Below are 15,930 nucleotides of genomic sequence, written 5' to 3' on the forward strand. Positions count from 1 at the left end.
GGCTCCTGTGTGGCTTAGTCGTTAAGCATCTGCCTTTGGCACAGGTCATGATTCCACGGTCCTCGGATTGAGCCCTGGGATCAAGCCCCGCATCCAGCTTCCTACTCAGCCGGAAGCCTGCTTCTCCCTCACCCACTCCCCCGGCTTGTGTTCCGTTTCTCCCTGTGCCTCTGCCAAATAAATAAGTAAAGTTTAAAAAAACAAAAAAACCTCCTCATGATCTCTGGCTGCCCTGCTGTGAAGGCAGCCCTGAAATAATGCGGATGTGGTATATTATGATGGCTTCACTGCAGTAGCAGTGTCTGAATTATTTATCTGGTTCTTTATAAAACTGCTGTCCAGATACATTTATCTAACCATAAAATGTTTTTCGAACTTCTTGGTTGTACATACGGATTTTGCATTTCAAAAACATTCCACAGCAAGGAACTGATGACTCTGACAGCATTTCTAACAGCTAAATCATTGGGTTGGTTCCACATGTACTGGGGAGGGCAGCCTGGGCACTTGGAAAGTTCCATGGATTACAAAAGGTCACCAAGCCTGAGAGGCATTGTTCTGCTCTGAACTCTTGAGTTTCCAGATTCTTGCCCTGTACAGCTCTGAGCCACCTCTGCCTAAAGCAGTTAAATTCTTCCTATGTAGCCTAAGAAATCTTGTTTGCTTCTGTGATATGGAATATCATTTTGGTTGTATCTATAATTTTTTTTTAATTTTTAGTTTTTTTCACTAGATGCTTACAAAGGCCTAGCAAGAATCTCATAAGCATAAAAACCAGAGAACCAATATCTATATCTGCAGTGTCCAATATGACAGCCATGAGCCACATGTGGCTATTGTGCACTAACTGTGGTTAGTCTGAGCTGAGGTACATTGTAAGTGTAATACAGATATCAGATTTCAAAGACATACTACAAAAAAAAAAAAGGTAAAGTATGTCATCAGTAACTTTCTAATATTGACTACATGTTACAATGGCATTTTTGAGTCACTGCATTAAATAAAATACAGTATTAAAATTAAATAAAATGTATTTTATTAAAAATAAAATACATTTACTTTTATCTCTTACATTTTTAAATATAGCTACTGAAAAATTTTAAGTTACATACACGGCTCTCATTATATTTCTACTGGGCAGTGCTGGTCTATAGTATCTGGAATATTCTGTTGCTAGAAAAACACTTGAATTATTCAGTTAGTTTTAAGAACGGATGACCTCCTCCCATATAAGATGTTTTTGTATACCCCAAAACTTTAAATATTTCCATCATTTCTTTACCTTGGTTTTAACACTAGCAATAAAACAACTTTAAAGTGCACTACAAAATCCTACTTACACCATATAGCTTTTGGGTTTCTTCTCCAGGGAGATTTTTTCCAAGTAATGAGATAAATAGTACAACAATGCCATGAGGAAATTGTCAAGATTTTTATTCCTATGGGGATAGTAAAAAAAGAAGAAATGAATGCTAACATATTTATTTTTTCTTCAAATTTTTATTTAAATTCTAGTTAGTTAACATGTAGTATAAGCATATTTCAAACATAAAACTTATCCTAAGAATACATGGGCACACAACAGAAGAATACGCAGAAATACACATTATCACGCCTATCACACAACTAATTCACCATTTAAAATTCTATCCTATATACTACTGAAGATGTAAGAAATCTGATTTTTATGACCAAACGTTTTAGGGGAGGCGGGTCACACACTAAATTACAATTTTGCTTATCAACTAGTTTTAATTTTTAAGAAGTTTTCATTAATAATATTTTCCATTGTTTAAAAAAATGTACACATGTGTAAAGTAAAAAGTCCTCTCACTCCTTTGCTACCATACTCCTATCCTATTTCCAAATGACAGCCACTGCTAAGAGTGGAATGAATCCTTCTTGAACTTTTCAAAGCACAGACCATTACAGATAAAGCCCTCCCCCACCAACATACATACATATGCATGAATATATGCCTTAAAATTTTCTTTGGTAACGAAGAAGATAATGCTAAAGACACAAGTCTTTACAACTTGCTCTTGTCACTTAAACTGCTTAGCATGAACCTCCTTCCACAATACCATGTTTTGATTTTCCTCATTCTTTTAAAAGCTGGATAAAGTATTCTAAATCTCATAATTTATTTAACTAGTCCTCAATATGATGGATATGCAGGTCTTTTAAAAATATTACTGACATTGCTGCAGTAATTATCCTTATGGCCACATCTCTCAGTAACTTCCTAGGAGTGAAATTGCTAGGCATGGTATATATATGGTATACATATGAAATACGCTAGGGCATATTAAAGCTTCACAGTTTTGCTCTAGGAAAAGGTTACACTGATTCATGATCCCATCTCATCTGTTTTAAACCTAGAAGCCTTCTGGGGCGCCTGGGTGGCTCAGTGGGTTAAGCCTCTGCCTTCAGGTCAGGTCATGATCTCAGGGTCTTGGGATCGAGCCCCACATCAGGCTCTCTACTCAGCAGGGAGCCTGCTCCCCCCTACCACCTCTGCCTGCTGCTCTTCCTACTTGTGATCTCTCTCTCTCTGTCAAATAAATAAACAAAATAAAATTTTAAAAAAACCTAGAAGCCTTTGATTTCTTTCTAAACATTACAAGATTTTTGCTGCTTCCTTTCTAGCAAATGCAAATTTGCTAGAATTTGCTAGAATTCGGCACTCTTTCTTCAACTATACCTTGACAACCGGACGAAGATGAACACTGCAGATTTTTGTTCCACAACATTAGTAACTACCTGTCCTGGGTTGGGTTCTCCCAGAAACAGACTCTGAGACAAAGATGTGAGAGTTAAGTAGTTTACTTAGGAAGTGCCCACAGGAAACATCGGCATCAGGGTGGGGAAGCCGGACAAGAAAGGGAAGGAAGCCCACATAGCAAGCAGTGTTAACAAGTTCATTATCCCGGTAAACAGATGCAGTTCAGTCCTGTGGGGGGCTCTGGGAGACAGTGCAGAAAATTTCTCAGAGTTATCCCGACAGAAGGAAGCTGGGATATTTTGGTACCAACTCTCCATCTAGCACAACTCTGACTGAAGACTGCTTCTGGGACACTGACTCGCCAGTGCTCCCAGCTTGCCCTGTAGTCAGGCTGAGTGTGCTCCTGCTGCAGAATAAAGCTTCAGGCCCCACAAGCAGCCTTCGCTGAATGCTAAGGGAATGTGGGAGGGCTGCCAATCTTTGGGTACCCAGTTTTCATTGAGCACTGACAAGTATGGCGCCATGAGAAGCACTTTCCACGTACAGCCGGACAAAGACATAATTACTTCCGATTTTGTATCTGAGGAAACAGGCTTAGAAAGGTCAAGAAGCTCACCCAGAATCATGCACCTAGTACCTGCTCGGGCTCCAAACATGTGAGTGAGTTCACTTCAGTGAGTGAGTATACCCTCTAACCATTACAGAAATATAACATAGTCTTTATGGGACTTCAACAGCGTACTCTCCATACTCGCCCTGGGGCTTTCTTTTGGGCTCCTGTGACTTCTGGCTTTCTGTCTTTGGTCTCATCTCAGAGACTGACTCCTGAGGGCATGGCTGCATAAAGCCAGTCCCATGTCCTTTCTCCAGAATCATATTTGTCATCATTGATCAGTCAGAATTGCTCCAGATTAAAGATAAAAGGTCTAAAATGTCTCACAAGCATTACATACCTCATAAATGTTGTAAAAGAACAGATCCGCTGCATCTCAGTATCTTGCAGCAAAAACAAAGCAACAACTGAAAGGAGAGAAGATGAACAATTCAGAGAGGGACAAAGGGCTGTCACAGAGGTTCAGGATATGTGAAGATGCCGAGACAGTCACTCACATTTAGCATCATGTAGTGTCACGTTGCCCTGCTGACCTCGTTTCTCTAAGGCTTTAGGTGACTTATCCTCTCTTGAAACAAACTTTTTATCTGTCAACCTGTTTTGGAAGAGAACAGTCTCTAATGGTGGTCTGAAAGGTCTCAAGTTGTATTTAATTGATCCTGAGGTACACGAGGCTTTTACTATAAAGGAAGGAGAGCCTGAGTGTCAAAACCCCAAAATGGGTTTTGTTTAATGGAGGAGAATTCTGGAATGCATTTTATTAAACATTACATTTACCAGGAGAGGGGTAGGAGAAATGCACACTACCTGATATAAAATGTAAATACCAATTCCATCCAAAACAGATCATTTAAATCACCTATTACTCATCTGTTTAGACAATCTATTTATGGTGTAGCTACCATTTTCAGATTAAAAAAAAAAAGTAAAAATGTTGAAAATTTGCTATGAGCCAAATTATCACAGGGATATATCTGCAGGGACTACTGTAACATCTCCCACAATGGAAAAACAGTGCATGTTCTTTCCTTAATGGGTATCTATACACCAACCGCCGATAACGGAAATGATATTTTCTTAGAATTTGTGACAACTTGAGCCATTCTGCTGAGAGGAGCTATGAGCAGCGCTTGTGACCGTTGGGAAGACAGTTATACCTGTCTGAAGCGGGACCGTCAGTTTCAGCAAAGTGTATTGCTTTGCCTTTCTTTCCTTTCTCCTTGAGTTCCACTGCAGGTGTAAAACTGTAACAGAAGGGAGAAAATTAGGAATGTAACCTTTCCCCAGGAGGAAGACTGATCCTAGCAGGAAAGTAGCTCATGGAATCTCAGGACTCGCAGATGTTATGAGTGGCGCCTGAAGAGAATCTGAGCCACTGTAGATACTCGATTCACATATTTACATGTGGAACAACCATCTAGAAAAAGATGAACACTTTAGGCTTTATGTTCGGCCTCTACATATAAGCAGCCTCCAGAACACCACCATACACAAAACATTTCCATCCGAAAATGCTGTAGTAGCTTCACAAGAAAACAGAAAGCTCATGAGAAATCTGGAGAGATGGTTTTATTTATTGAACACTTGTTAACACACCAAGTGCTTTTAGGCACAATCTTACTCAATCACAGCGATTCTGTGAGGAAAATACTACTAGTGTGGCCACTTTTACACACGAAGAAACTGAATCTTAGAAAGAGATAAGTAATGTGACGAAGATCACTGAGGTCATGTCGGAGCCAGGATCCGGGTCTGGGATCTCTCACCGCAGAGCCATGCGTGTACCCACCAGGCAGTCCTGCCTCCTGAGCTGCCATCTCAGTCGTCACTGCTCTGGACTTTTTGACTATCTCACTGAAGGTTTCAGGACCCTTTATTTCACTCAGTCAAATAAACAACTCCGTTCTTAAACTCTAAGGTCACACAAACATTTACTAAGCAGTAACTGGGCTAAGAAGGGACCATGACTGAGCAACAAACACACAGATACTGAGGCCATACTCTGTCACACTTTGCTCTGACAGGAAAAGAAGATGGCATCTGTTCAAGTCCACACACAGCCTCTTGGGAATATCAGCAAATGCTTAATAGAAAAACCAAGAAAAACATTTTGAAGACCAGCAAAATGTGGTTCCTGCCTTTACAGAGAGTACATTTTCTGGGAGAATTGGGGTGTCTACCAAATACATTGGTTTGGAAGCCCAAAATGGATTATGATTTTCATAATCTGTTTCTGTCTGAAACAATGCCAGAATGATAACACGACCCAGAAGTTTAATCTGCCCACAGTTTCATGTCTCTCAGCTAAGCTTAAGTACAAGTGTAGTAACAGAAGCACATTCCCCCAGACTTTACTCATTCTCTAAAGATGGATATGAATCATGTCTACTCTCTTCTTCTCCTTGTCAACACAACAGTTTTGTGTATTTTAACAGTTGGCTGGTTTTGGTTTGTTTTTTTTTTGACACAACCGTTTTAAAACAACTTTCTTTGAAAATTTTCTGGGATTGATGTTACACAAAGTAATCATTTTAGAGAAATACTTTCCTGTGGGCATAGTAAAGCTAATCAGTTTGCCTCTTTCTTCCCCCAGGAGTTTTTGCCAACCTCCTAGCAGTATTCAGATTGCAGAATAGCTTAGCTCCCAAAAGCATGTACATCATGTCACCACAAGGGAATGACCTTTTGCATTTTTCTCCCCCCCCCCTTTTTTTTTAAGATTTTATTTATTTATTTGAAAGAGAGGCAGTGAGAGAGAGCATGAGCAAGGAGAAGGTCAGAAGGAGAAGCAGACTCCCCGTGGAGCTGGGAGCCTGACGCAGGACTCGATCCCGGGATTCCGGGATCATGACCTAAGCTGAAAGCAGTCGTCCAACCAACTGAGCCACACAGGCGTCCCTCCTTCTTTTTCTTTTTTTTTTTTTTTTAAAGATCATTGGCACCACGTTGATCAGTGGATGATTTCTAAGCTTTTCATTCTGATGCTCCCCTTATCGCTGGTGCCCAAGGACTGGGTATTTAGTGGGGGAGGGTATGCCGAAATATTGAGGGGGTGGGTGGGAAAAAAAAAGAAACGGATAAATACCAAATGTTGGTGGAGGCTACCACCAAAGAAAGAACTGGGGATTAGATGGGGCAGAGAGGTGAAATGGTGATAAAGAGGTCTATCTTCCAAACTGTATATTTTCATTTTATTTGAGTTTCTATTAGTAACAAGAATATATGGATTTATTTCCTGCATCACTAAGAAAAAGTTGACAGAGTTGACAGTGACACACAGAAAGCATTATATGGTTGATACGTTATATTGACAGACCATTTGGATAGCCTTTAACAAAATAATCTCCCAAACATCTAGACTTTTTTTTTTTTAAAGTAGTCTCCAACGCAAGGCTCAAACTCACAACCCTGAGACCAAGACCAGAGCTGAGATCAAGAGTCATATGCTTAAGTGACTGAGCCACCCATACGCCCCCCAGACATTTTCTAATGGCTCTCTGAAGATTCCTTTACATAGCCATCTTAAATAAGAACACAAAGTTGTTTTCACATTTCTCCTTGCATCACCAAACCCTTTGGCCACTTATAAGCCACTGGCTATTAACTTTCCTACCCCAGGCTAAGGAAGTCACAGGACACCAGCTCTCCCAGGATTTCTCTTCTCTAGAAGACAAGATAGATACACCCAATCTCAGTGACTGTCAACTGAAACTGCTATCTCCTACCCTTTTCTCAGTCCTATCCCTATAATTCAAAGTGTCTTGCCCTATTTGCCTGAGATGATCTGAGATGAGAGAGCCTTAAAATAAGACACTAAGTGCCTGTCCTTCGCCAGTAGTCTGACATTTACTGCTAAGCTTCTAGTCCTTATTCTCTGAACTTCGGACATGACTTCTCTACTTCACACTTGTTTGAGTGGCTCTTCCCTTGAGTCAAGTTCGCCTGGTGTCAAGTTCGCCTTGAGTCTCTAGCTCGCCTGGTGAGGATTCCTCCCTGCGAGTGCTCCACTGTAGCTCTACAGGCAGACTCCACTCGCAGTGCATCTGAAATCACTAGAAAGTGTCACTAGTAATAACTGAAAGCTGTCCTTAAAATCATACCTCTGATTGGCTCCCAACTATAGTCTGAGCTAGTTCTGTGCCCTCATGGGGTCTCCGCTATCTCCCCCTCCATCTGGCAACCCATTTAGAATCTGGGCCTTTCTCGGAGCACATTTTGTTACATTCCCAGTATTACAATACAATCATGTCATCTCCCTTTGCCCTGAAATAAATGAGGGAAAAGAATCATATTTTCCCCTAGAACCAACCCATCACTAAAATGCAGAAGGCTGGACCATTCTTGGCTTCCACACAAGTTAGAGCTCCTCAATGGTTATTAAAGTCTTCTCTCAGACCATGAGGAAAGACAAGAAGAGCTTGGGACTTTTGGCGGTAGTTTCCTAAACTATATGTCCTCAGGGGAGTCAACGACCTTGGCAAAGACTCAGGAGGGCTGCTGGTTCTCTCCCAGCTGTGAGGAGGGGCTTTTCTTAAAACAAGAAAGGGTAGGACAGCTGACACTGTGTCAGGGGGAAGCCTGCCTCATGAGCCAACCCAGAGGTGGCCTTTGAAGAAAGATATTCCCTCTTTAACAAATAAGAATTGGGCATGCATGCTGATGGATTATCCAACACCCTCATTTACTCCTCACAAAGCATTATTATTCCATTTCATGGATAAGAAAACTGATCTTCAGCAAGGCTAAGCAACTTGACAACCTAGTCAGTGAGAGACCTGGGATTTGAACACAGGTCTTCCCTCAAACTACCCTTCAAAGTCTCTTCTTTAATTGCCTATTAAGAAATAATGACGATCCTTTCCCACCCATTATTGTGTGTTCATTCCTGTGTGGAGGTTATGGGTATCTTGTATTCTGATACAGTTATCCCTCTCAGGCTATAATCTGCAAATGTAAGGCAAGATCCGCCTGTGACACAGGGAGCTAGGTCCTCTATGAAGGGTAGGCGTTCCAAGGTCACTCATTCAGGAAAGATGCCAAGACCTGCAAGGTTAGGAAGAGGAAAGGGATCATCTCTGAGCTCGAGAACACCTATAAGACTGCGAACTCCCATTTGCTAGTGGGTGTAAATGACGGCCTACCCTGTGCGAAAAAGACTAAAATCCCAGACAGGTTTCCCAGGGTCTGAAATTGACAGGTTAAAACCCTAATGCCCTTGAGATCAAGCTTTTACTTTGTGAAAGCAAATTATTTGGATTCATAATACTTCAAATTTTCTCCCCCACTGCTGACTGTTCTTTCTTTCGTCTCCTTCTAAAGCTCCTTTTCCTGGACATGTTCCCTAAATGAGAGCCTTTCTCAGGGTTCCATCTGGTTCCTCTTCTCACTTTCTCTGAGTGATTTCATCTACTCCACTAACATCGGTAACTGACAACTTTATAGTGAAGGTTCAATTCTTTCTGCAGACTTATAAGATTATACATCTGCCTACTGGACACCTTCCCTTGGCCATCCTACAGACAACCTCAAACTCAGTATGTCCAACACTGAATTCATTCCGCTTTAACCTGTACTCCCTACTACTCCTCCCTCTCAGCAAATGGGCACTGCCACCCACCAGTGGCCAAGCTGCAAAATAGTGTCATCCCTGATTTCTCTATCACCTGTGGCCCTTGAAGCCCACTGACACTTAATCCTTAAATACATCTCGAGTTTGTCTACTTCCCTCTCTTCCCATTGCCACCTTCTCGATTTTATCTACCATCACCTGTCAACACAATGTCTGCAGCTGCTTCTTACCTGATTTCCTGCCTCTGGCCTTGTTTCCCTCCAAACTAACTTCCACCCTGCAGCCAGAGTCTTTTTTTCTAAGATGCAGTTCCAAACCCAGTTTAGCTCTCTGTTTAAAACCTTTCAGTGGTGGGGCACCTGAGTGGCTCAGTTAAGCATCTGACTCTTGACTAGGCCCAGGTCATGATCTCAGGGTCCTGGGATCGAGCCCCATGTCAGACTCCATACTCAGTGGGAAGTTCCTTTTTCTTTTCTTTTGTAAGATTTTATTTATTTATTTGACAGAAAGAGAGATCACAAGTAGGCAGAGCAGCAAGCAGATGGGTTGGGGGGAAGCAGGCTCCCTGCTGAGCAGAGAGCCTGACATGGGACTTGATCCAGAACCCTGAGATCATGACCTGAGCCAAAGGCAGAGGCCCAACCCACTTAGCCACCCAGGCACCCCTCAGTGGGGAGTTTCTTAAGATTCTCTCTCCCTCTCCTTCTGCCCCTCCCCCCCACACACACACTCTCTTAAAGTATATCTTAAAAAAAATTTTTTTTAATGTTTTTAAATTTAAAAAAAAAAGCAAAACTTCAAGTGGCTCCCCTGTGCCTTCTGAATGAAGATCAGATTCCTCAGCATGGCATGGAAGACCTTTCATGATCTTACCCTGGTTTAAATCTTCTACTCACGCCTGCCTGGAACCCTGTATCCAGCCTCCTAAACTACCTGCAGTTTCAAATATGCCCTAGGTCCTCTGAGGACTGCGCCTTTACGCGTGTTAGGCCTTCTGCCTAGAATCCACTCTCTTCCTCCCCAACCAAATCTCTCTTTGCCTTTAAGTCTTGGCTTGGATATCACCTCCCCTGGGAAGCCTTCCCCGTACCCCCGTCTCCTGGGTTTCAGAAGACAGCCCCATCTGGGGACTGGGTCTAGGTACTTGGCTGAATGCAATCCTTGGCCCTAGCCCAGTGGCAGCAGTAGTTGATAGTAACTAATGAATGGGGCTTAGAGAGAGCAGCAATCTCAGGGGAAAGAGTTAGGGTCGTAGCACTACTACCAACAGACTCTTTCCAACAGGAGCCTGGAAGGGTCTGGTTTATTCTCAGTAAGAAGGGCAACACAGATACCCAGCCCACCCCAACCCCTTCCAACCACCCCAGTCCTCCTGTCCGTTTCACCTCCTTCCCACCACACTCATGGGCAAGGTGCTCCTATCTTTTCAGTGCTCTTGATCCCACTCCCCACTCCTTCTCTTCTGTTCCATCTCTTCTTTTCTCCAAAACAAACTTGAGAATTTTCCTACCTTGAAAACAAAACCAACAAAAATCCCCTTCCCTTAGAACTGGATCCCCAAAAGGCTACTATCTCTTTTTTTTCCTTCTTCACAGATACTCTCTCCACTCTCACCACTGGTAAGAGTACTCTATTTTTGCTAGGTTCTTGAATTTATCTCAGATGTTCTCTTCAAACTACTGTTACCTGATTTCTACCTTACTGGCTTCCTGCAATGGCTTCTCACCCAGATCCCCTCCAGCAATCCTAACTTATTAAATCCAAAGCCCTGTTTTTTCTATTTGCCTTACCTTCAACTCTCTTTAGCATGTGACACTGCTGACACTCCCCATTCCATCCTCTTATTTTCAAAGGCCTATGTGTCTCGGGGTTTTTTCTCTGACTCTCCTAATTATTCTTCCTCTTTGCTAGCTCCTCCTTCTTTGCCTGTCCACTATTCCTGGGAGCCACGTGAAAATATCCATGAAAACTTTAAGATCTGTACACTTGATTAAGAGACATATCAAACCAATTACAATGTATGGAAATTATCTGGATCCTGATTGGAAGAAACTTATAAAACACTGGACAATAGCAGATACCTGAGTACAAATTGAATATATGATGCTATAAAGAAATTACCATTTATATTTGTAATTATGTAAATAGTAAGTTTTTTTTAAGAGAGCACTTTTTTTTTAGATACATATTGAGATATTTATAATGAAATGATATGATGTCTGGGATTTGCTTAAAAATAATCAAGGGGTAGAGCAGATGGGGTGTGGATGAAGTTGATCTTAATTTGGTGACTGTTGATGCTATGTCAAGAGAATGCTGGAATTCATTATATCATTCTCCTACTTTTGTGTATGCTTGAAATCTTCCAGTATAAAAAGTTTTAAATATTTACAATTATTTTAAAAACTTCAATAATGCTGTTAAGAAAAAAACTAGCAAAAAACCAGACCTGCAAGGATTTTAGATATTGGAATTATCAGTCACAGGATATAAAATAAATGTGACCAGTATGTTAAAGACAAATAAAAATAAGGTGGTAACCCTTAACACTGGTGCACTAGTGCTTTTGGGGGTAGAACAATGGCGGAATCACTTTCAACTTTGTACATTTATGTATGTCTTTTCAATACATATGTACAACTTTGCAGTAAGAAAAAAGATACGGAAATGCAGAATGCAGTAAGTTAAAAGCATGTGTGTGTTTGTATACACATATATAGAAGATTTAGAAGGCTATAGAATAAAATGTTATTATGTTAACAGTTACTTTGGGCGTGGAACTGCAAAGATTTTTGTTTTTGTTTTTGTTTTGTTTTGTTTTGCTTACTGGTATTTTCTGATAAAGTAATATGACTTTTAAATGTTTTTTCAAAATTTTTAAAAGTACATATTTCCTAGGGTTCTGGCCTTTGTCATTTCATACCACGCTCTAATTCTGCTCAGGCCTCTCTCATGAGGGCCAAACTCCTTCCTACTGACCTGGGAGTCCTATGGGCAGGCACCTCAAATTCTGCACATCTACAAGTCAATTTGTTACCTTTTACCCCTTCAACAAACTTACTGACTCACCCGTTGTCCTTATCTCACTGGGCAATATCATTATCCAGTGACTGCAACATTTGTGCTTCCTCGTCCCCTCCTCTCACAGCCAGTCTCACCAACTACTGCCTCCTTCAGCAAGGCCAGATTTACCTCCCAGTACCTGTTCTCCCGCCAGTCTTCCTCAGGGCCCTAGTCCCATCCCCCTTGGATTGATGCCTAACTGTCTATCTCTCTAGTTTTTTTTTTTTTTTAAGATTTTCTTTTAATTTATTTGAGAGAGAGAGAGAGCACACACAGAGGGAGAGGAAGAGGGAGAAGCTGACTCCCTGCTAAGCAGGGAGCCTGATCCCCCTAGGACCCTGAGATCATGACCTGAGCCAAAGGCAGCTGCTTAACCCACTGAGCCACCCAGGTGCCCCTCTCCCCCTGGTTCTCATCTTGACCCTCCCGGGCTACTGTGGGAGAGGCTTTCTAGAGCACAGATGCAATCCCATCCTGCATGCTCAGTCAAGGTTCATGGAGCGAACTAAACAGAACCCGGTAGGAGTGCAGTGACTGAACAGGCTTTCCCTCTGTGCCTCCACTGCTCCTGCCTCTACCACCGGCTCCTCTCAACCTCCGCTGCCTCTGCCCTATACCATCACCAGCAACTGGAGTGGCATAAGTCTCTGAAACAGAGTTTATGGAAGGAAAAAAAAAAAAAAAAGCATGTTCCGCTCATGAGTCCTCTTACATTTTAATTTGTGATGGAATATGCTTAGACTCCAAAAGGGAATCAGTACCTGCATTTCCATCAAATCCAAACACTAATTCTGCTTAAAACATACAAAGGTCTGCTTTCCTCTTCCTTAGTACTGTCCTTAGCAGCAGGACTCCCAAGGGAATTCTGATACTCTGAGACCTGCCACGCTGAGCTGCTTAAACACAGAGCAGCTCCACCACAAACAGGCTGTCACCCATACACTCTTTTCCCTCTCTTTCCTAACGGCTCCCATTTCGTGTATTCCAGTCTGGAGTTCGCATGTTACTTGGTTTGGTTTTTTGCTTTTTAAAATTGCGCTATAATTTAACATGTAGTGAAGTACATGAATCTTAAGGGGCCAGTCTGATGAATTTTTTACTATGTACATACCCGTGTAACCACCACCCAGATCAATAATATAGTCCATTTCCAGCACTAAACCCTCCCCCACCCCGTCAGTTGATAAAGTCCCAAAGGTAACCACTATTCTGACCTCTATCATCATAGTTCTTTTCTGCCTGTTATTTTAAACTTTTATATAAATGGAATTATAAATTTACATTTTTGTGTCTGGCCTTTCAACATCATGTCATATAATCTACCTTTTAAATCATACCATCACACATACATCCTCCAAAATTAGTGGAAATCAATCAAGCCATTTTTAAAGAATAATTTGGTAATAAGCCAAAAGAAACTAATGAGTATTTTATGAGTAAGAAAGTCAGTATGGAATTGAAAATCTGTATATTTATTGGTAGGGTTGTACAGGAAACAGTGACACTTGGGGTGGGTTATCATTAAATTAGCACTGAATATTAGTTTGAAAAATACTGCAAATTAATTTCATTTACAAAGGTCAGTAAAAAAAAAAGCATGGTCCAACTTTCACCATTAGAAGAGAGAATTGAGTGGCACCTGGGTGGCTCAGTCGATTAAGCATCTGACTCTTCATTTTGGCTCAGGTCATGATCTCCGGGTTGTGAGATCGAGCCCTGCATGGGCTGTGCTGGACATGGAGCCTGCTTGAGATTCTCCCACTCCCTCTCCCTCTCCCTCTCTCCCTCCCCACATATGCCTGCTTTCTCTCTCTCTCTCTCAAAAACAAAAACAAAGGGGCGCCTGGGTGGCTCAGTGGGTTAAGCCTCTGCCTTCAGCTTGGGTCATGATCCCAGGGTCCTGGGATCGAGTCCCGCGTCGAGCTCTCTGCTCTGCAGGGAGCCTGCTTCCGCCTCTCTCTCTGCCTGCCTCTCTGCCTACTTGCGATCTCTGTCTGTTAAATAAATAAGTAAAAATATAAACAAAACAAAAAAGAGAGAGAGAGAGGGGATTGAGATAGTCTTTAAATATACATGAAGATTGAGAAATGAAAATGTTGGCACTTAAAATTTATATCCATATTTTCTGGTATTTTAACATATACTTTGACTTCTGTGATTATCTTGGCTGTCTAATCCCAAAGCTCTTCCTGTCTTTCTCACTGTTGATCTCACATTCACTGAATGTGACCTTTCAGGAGCTACACAACAGAATTTTCTGTGACACATCTGCAAACAAAAAACTGAAATGAATCACCACTTTGGAAATGACAAACTACTCAGAAATACTGAAACAAGTACTCTATGAAATATAAACTTTTGATTTTGACCCTAACATAATGCTTAGCCTTTAAACTGTTTGACAATTAATATTACTACATTTATAATATAACTATAAAGTACATCTGCTTAGCCTCTCCTGATCTCCAGCCCCATTTATCCAACAGCCTAAGAGACCATTTGGGAGCACGTCACAGTTAACCTCAAACACATCACCAGTTCTGTTATTCTGTATACTAGTGAAGGGCAACCCCAGCCATCCAATCAACGAGCCGGACATGGGGAATCAGCATGAGCACCTCTTTTCTCCCTCTCCCTTCACATCTTATCAATTCTGTCCAAAATCATGTCAGTTCAACCTCTGACGTATTTCTTAGTCCTGCACCCTTCTCTCTGTTCCTCCAAATACAAGACTTCATTTCGATTCATGGTTTTGTACCTGTATAGCTACCTGTAATCCTCCCACAACTAGCTTTTTAACTGGACCCCTGCCTCTGGCCTTCCTCTACTTGAATCTAGTTGGTTTATTGAAATACTCAGTAAACATCTAGCGAGGGTGTAAAGTTTTGTTTTGTAGACAGCTCCTGGTGACACAAAGCTGAGTAAGACAGTTCCTGCCACTGAGGGGCTTACGGTCTATAGGAGGAAGACACTGTATCTATGGTGGGAAGGGCTTTGGCATCAGACAAACCTGGTTCAAAATGTCAGTTTTGGTACTTACTGGCTGACTTTGGGTGGATCACTTAATTTCCCTGAGCCTTGTTTATTCATCTATAAAATGGAGGTATTAATTCTCACTTTCCACAGCTATTTAAGAATCACAAAACATGCAAATGTCTGGCACATGCTAGGTACACAGCAGACAGTGGCTAGTATGGTTTAGTTATGCACTTTTTTTTATTTTTTAAAGATTTTATTTATTTATTTGAGAGAGAGAGACAGAGATAGCAACAGAGAGCACAAGCCAGGAAGAGAGGGAGAAACAGGCTCTCTGACAAGCAGGGGGCCCGATGCAGGGCTCAGTGCAGGGGCTCGATATGGAACTCCATCCCAGGACCCCATCCCAGGACCCTGGGATCATAACCTGAGCAGAAGGCAGACTCTCAACCGACTAAGCCACCCACACATCCCAAGTTACTCACTTTTTCATACAGTCAGTATTTTCTCAATGGAGATTAAAATCAGTTTTTTCTAATTTAATAATTTTCCCTTGGAGAATTGACTGTCTATTGCACAGCAAGTATAATACAGTCTCATTAATGTAAAACTGTATTTCTGTAACTCCAAGAGGCAATTTTATAAAGTAGTTAAGAACGTGGGCTCTTGGGACACCTGGGTGGCTCAGCCCATTAAGCATTTGCCTTCAGCTATGGTCGTAATCCCAGGGTACTGGGATGGAGCCCGTTGGGCTCCCTGCTCTGCACACGGTCTACTTCTCTCTCTCCCTCTGCCCCTCCCCACTGCTCGTGCTCTCTCTCAAATATATAAAACCTTTAAAATATATATATATATGTATATATATATATATGTATCTATATATACATATATACACACACACATATATATATGGACTCTGAGTTAAACAGACTTAGATTTTAATCATCTTAGTCACCTGTGAGCTGTGTGATTTGGCCAAGTCAC

General features: G+C 41.6%; 1 protein-coding gene across 4 annotated transcripts in view; it reads right to left on the minus strand.

Annotated features, from left to right (window-relative positions):
• Positions 1-15,930, minus strand: part of PPP1R36 (protein phosphatase 1 regulatory subunit 36) — a 28,429-nt gene that overhangs the window by 11,217 nt on the left and 1,282 nt on the right. For 2 of the 4 annotated variants that reach the window (XM_032875206.1, XM_032875207.1), the window contains exons 3-5: positions 3,836-3,933; positions 3,679-3,745; positions 1,341-1,439 (exon numbers count right to left, since the gene is read on the minus strand). In XM_032875206.1, the coding sequence (XP_032731097.1) occupies positions 1,341-1,439; positions 3,679-3,745; positions 3,836-3,933 (264 nt within the window). Of the gene's footprint in view, positions 1-1,340; positions 1,440-3,678; positions 3,746-3,835; positions 3,934-4,495; positions 4,583-10,292; positions 10,316-15,930 lie in introns of those variants that run through there. The other 2 variants (XM_032875205.1, XM_032875208.1) reach the window with 2 other exon arrangements.

The sequence above is a fragment of the Lontra canadensis genome, unplaced genomic scaffold (assembly GCF_010015895.1).
Source record: "Lontra canadensis isolate GAN:19392208 unplaced genomic scaffold, GSC_riverotter_1.0 scaffold55, whole genome shotgun sequence".
NCBI lineage: Eukaryota > Metazoa > Chordata > Mammalia > Carnivora > Mustelidae > Lontra > Lontra canadensis.